This window comes from Centrocercus urophasianus, unplaced genomic scaffold (genome assembly GCF_019232065.1).
Source record: "Centrocercus urophasianus isolate 14NV4802_14NV808 unplaced genomic scaffold, USGS_Curo_1.0 seq_40, whole genome shotgun sequence".
Classification (NCBI taxonomy): Eukaryota; Metazoa; Chordata; class Aves; order Galliformes; family Phasianidae; genus Centrocercus; species Centrocercus urophasianus.
In genome coordinates, this window is record NW_024884978.1 from 4,498,195 (window position 1) to 4,502,399 (window position 4,205).

Below are 4,205 nucleotides of genomic sequence, written 5' to 3' on the forward strand. Positions count from 1 at the left end.
AATCATTAGACCTGAAGTTCTTACCTGGCGAGCTGTGCACATCGGCAGCACCTGAAGGTCGATCTGCACGATGGGCACAATGCTACAGAAGTAACTAGGCAACAGTAAGCTTGCAAAATACAGAACCGTGCAATTAGCAAACGCGAAGAGCAGAAGAGCTGTAAATAAAACAAAAACAAAGGACCACGGAGGGACTGCTGGCTGCGATTCAGGGCAAAATATCAATCCATAAACATCATTTTCATCTGTCAATGGCTGCTCTCCAGTTTCGGCGCACAGCTCGCTCAAGCACAGCACACACACGTGCACACACACCTGCACACAGGTAAACGCGCGAGCACAGCCAGACCCCGCCCAGCCCGGGCAGGCCCCGCTCCTCGTCCCGCTCCGCGCCGCTCCGTCTCACCTGCTGGCAGCCCCGCACAGCTCTGGCGCTGCCGCGGCCGTCCAGCCCGGCTTAACCCCGGGCCGCCCCCGGGCCATCCAGCCCGCACGGTTGCCATGGCGACGGCGCGGCCTCCCGCCAGCAGGGGGCGCTCGGCGCGTCGGGTCTGCCGGCAGCCCGCTGCTCCCGCGGCTGAAAGCAGCGCGTGGAGCGGCGCGGATGCTCGGGCTGTGCTCCGCGGGCCTGCCTGAAAGCGAACGGTTTTTCCGCTTACGTTCTGTTGATATATAGACCTTTTTTTTTTAGACATTTCACACTGCTGTTACAGCTCCTAACGCTGTAGTCCTCTCAAAGGCAGAGCAGTATTTAGAAACAGAAAAGATCCCCACGAACTGGCAAATATAGGCAAAGGCAGCAGCAGGCAGCCGCTTACAGCCCAGCTGCCGGGCGATAGACGCAGAGGGCTGCCATGGGGTGGGCAATGCAGGCGGCAGCTTCAGCCCAGCGCTGCGTGTGGCCCCTGCCAAGCCTCGTACCCTCATTAAATAGGGGTCGTCTTCGGCACTTCTGAGCTAGTCCGTGGTGAGCAGCACACGTTGTTCATTATGTAGTGCATAAAACACCACAGAACTGTTATTCATGTACCACTGCCCTGCCCCAGGCAGCCCAGCCAAGCAGAGAGGTGAGAGAAAGGAGACTTCGAAGCGTTCAGTCAACAGAGTTTGAATGAATGAGTGAAATAACCATCACTGAGCCCCAGCTGTTCACTCACCTAAAACCAGGGCTTTTAAATAAGCCGGAGGTAACAGCCTGTGAACGGCTCCAACCTTCAGGAGGATCTGCACGCAGCTCCCAGCCTCGTTCTGTGCACAGCTCTGTGAAGATCTCGGCTGAAATCCTGCTTCCATACCACCCCAAATCTGGGAGTTCTCCCCCACCTTACATTTTGTGCTGTGCCCTGTTGCTCCCCACTGCCAGCCTCCATTGACTGCCCTCCATTGAGCTTACTGCTATTGTCTGATTATTTCAGCCATAATCCTTCACCCGATTCTCGCTTGAACCCCGTGGTGCTTTAAGACAAAAAAGGACTGTAGAATTAATTTCTTCCTCTGGATAAAGTCCCAGCTAAGTTCTTCTTATCCCAAACTGATTTGTCTTCCCTGGTAAATCAAAATCAATTTACTTTCAAAGAAACTTATTTCTAGAGATGTGGAATATAATTTTATTATCCAAAACAAAATTTCTTTTTCAAGGAGTTCTTTCTCCACGAGTGTGAACTGCATTCTACTCATGCTGTCACTGCTTTCAGGTAACAAGAGCAACACCTCCGTGCTGTTTCATATGCTCCATTAGTTAACTAAACTGATGGGGCCTTCCATGTTTCTTAACTTGCTGGCAAGCAACTAGGATACAATTCCAAGTCTTGCTCCATTTTTAATACATCCCCAATTTTCCGATCTCACACTGATTGTGTGCATGATAAAACATGATCAGAAATAGTAAGACTGCCAACAAGATCCCTATGCCACCTGCATTTTGCCCCAAGTAGTTTTGCTTCGTATTTTTAAAATTTCGTATTTTTAAATACTTCGTTTATCTGCAGTAGAAAACTTCCAGGTGACCAGAAATAAAACAGGAGCACAAACAGCCCCTTCTCCCTGTGCTCCTCGTCTGACTGCAGTGGTAGCAGCCTGCCTGCTCTGGGATGGACTCACTCCAGCTACTTGAAAATAAAACCACATCTATCAACTTTGCTAATAGAAAGAGGATAAAAATAGTATATCCTTAGAGACCCCTTCCCTTAAAGGCTGTCAGCAGACACCTTGACCCACTTTTGCTCTCTGCCAAAAGGAGTTAATGTATTTGTGTAATTAGCCAAGTATGATGGCAATGCTGCTAAAACTATACAGACAGAAGAGTCTTTGCAGCAATTCCATTGGTACTGTTATCCTCACAATCATCTGTGGGTGTTTATAGCTGTCCACATCACGCAGAAGCAATGCTGAACAGTGCAGTGAGGTCTAGCTTGGAAGATCCCCACTATTGGATTGACCTTCCAACAGGTAGAGCCAAAGGGGCTACCTCTCAACTGCCTGCGTTCCTCCTGCAAGGCTTATTCAGGATCACTTTAAGGAAGGAAAAAACAGCAAACATAAGGCAATAACACCCATTCCAAATTCTCAGCGTCTTCCTCAATACCAACAACTGGAGTAAATGTGAAACCATGCGTGATGTGGAAGGAGAGAGGTTTTCTCAGCCAGCTCCCCTGGGCAGGCAGTATCAGAGGGCTGCTGTCCATAGCAGCTGGCCTGCCAGCCAGCAGGGAGGAGCTGCCGTTCTCTCAGTGCACGACTGCTAAAGAGAAATGCGAAACGACATCAAAGAGGCAATTTCCAGAAATGTAAATGAAAATTTCCCGTGAAGAGATGTGAGCAGGGCAGCATACATCGCGTCTTTTCTCAGCTGCCCCGGCTGCGGCACGTTCAATGCCGGTTTCACTTCCATGTGAAGTATCAGTGATGTCTGAGCACCGACATTGCGAGTCCATCGCGAATCACACGCGAATCCAACACAGGGACAGAAATCCGCGCCCATCCCCTGCATGCAGCGCCCTGTGCGCTCCGTGCGGTGCGGAGCTGCGCCGTGCCGGCCGGCCCAGGAGGGCGCACAGCGCGCCGCTCTGCTGAATGGCAGCGGGAATCACTGCGGCCACCACAGCGCGGCGCGGCGCTCCTCACCGCCGCACGTCCGGCGCCCTCCGTGACACGCAAGATATTTTCCTGAGGGAAGGCAGCCGTTTCCGCAGCGGTGGATTGTATTGTGAACACGGAGATCTCTAACGCTGTCACGTCGCTGTAGATGCTTTCCAGTTTACAACGAATGCCAGAAATAGCTGGCAGCATTCCCTTGAGAAAGCACAGAACTCACCACCCCAAATCCCACGAAATCCATCTCTATCAGCAAGCGCGACCTTGCTTTCCACTGAAGGTTCCTGCTAACAGTTTGGATTTCCGATATTAATTTATCAGAATACAAGGCCTTTTTTTTTTTTTTTTTCCTATCAGGGATTCGAAAACAGCGAACGCAGCGTCGTTTCAGTGCCGCTAAGCCCTGAAAACTAGTTTTAGCCACGTCAGTCATCCCTAGGTGAATCACTCGATGCGTTTACGCCCCGCGCTGCGTTACGTGACGCCCCAACACTCACGGCCGCAAAGCGGCCCCCTCACAACAAGCGCCAACCCGCACTGCGCCCAGCCCCGCCCCCGGCCGCCTTCCCGCCCAGCCCCGCCCACGCGATCACCCTCAGCCGATCCCCGCTTCCCGCCCAGCCCCGCCCGCGTGACCTCACCGCCGGGCCCCGCCCCCGCCACGTGACGAGCGGCCCCGCCCGGCCCGGCGCGGCGGTGAGGTCAGTGCTGCGCGCCGCCGCCGCCGCTCTCCGCCCCCCCGCCTGTCTCCGTTCCTCCCTCGGCCCGGCCGCAGCCGAGGCCCCGCCGCGCGCCGCCGCCGCCTGAGGCCGGGCGCTCGCCATGGAGCTGGCGGACGGCGTGGTGTACCAGGAGGACCCCGGCGGCCCCGGCCCCGCCATGATGTCGGAGCGGGTGTCGGGGCTGGCGGGCTCCATCTACCGCGAATTCGAGCGGCTCATCGGGCGCTACGACGAGGAGGTGGTGGCTGAGCTGATGCCGCTGGTGGTGGCCGTGCTGGAGAACCTGGATTCGGTGTGCGCCCACAGCCAGGAGACCAGCGTGGAGCTGGAGCTGCTGCGGGACGACAACGAGCAGCTCCTCACGCAGTACGAGCGGGAGAAGGCGCTGCG

At 54.8% G+C, this 4,205-nt stretch overlaps 1 protein-coding gene across 2 annotated transcripts in view; it reads left to right on the forward strand.

Annotated features, from left to right (window-relative positions):
* Window positions 1-3,915: 3,915 nt before the first annotated feature.
* SPAG9 (sperm associated antigen 9) overlaps window positions 3,916-4,205 on the forward strand; it is a 58,808-nt gene continuing 58,518 nt past the window's right edge. For both annotated transcript variants that reach the window (XM_042832868.1, XM_042832869.1), the window contains exon 1: window positions 3,916-4,202. In XM_042832868.1, coding sequence (XP_042688802.1) covers window positions 3,916-4,202 — 287 coding nt within the window. The remainder of the gene's footprint in view (window positions 4,203-4,205) is intronic.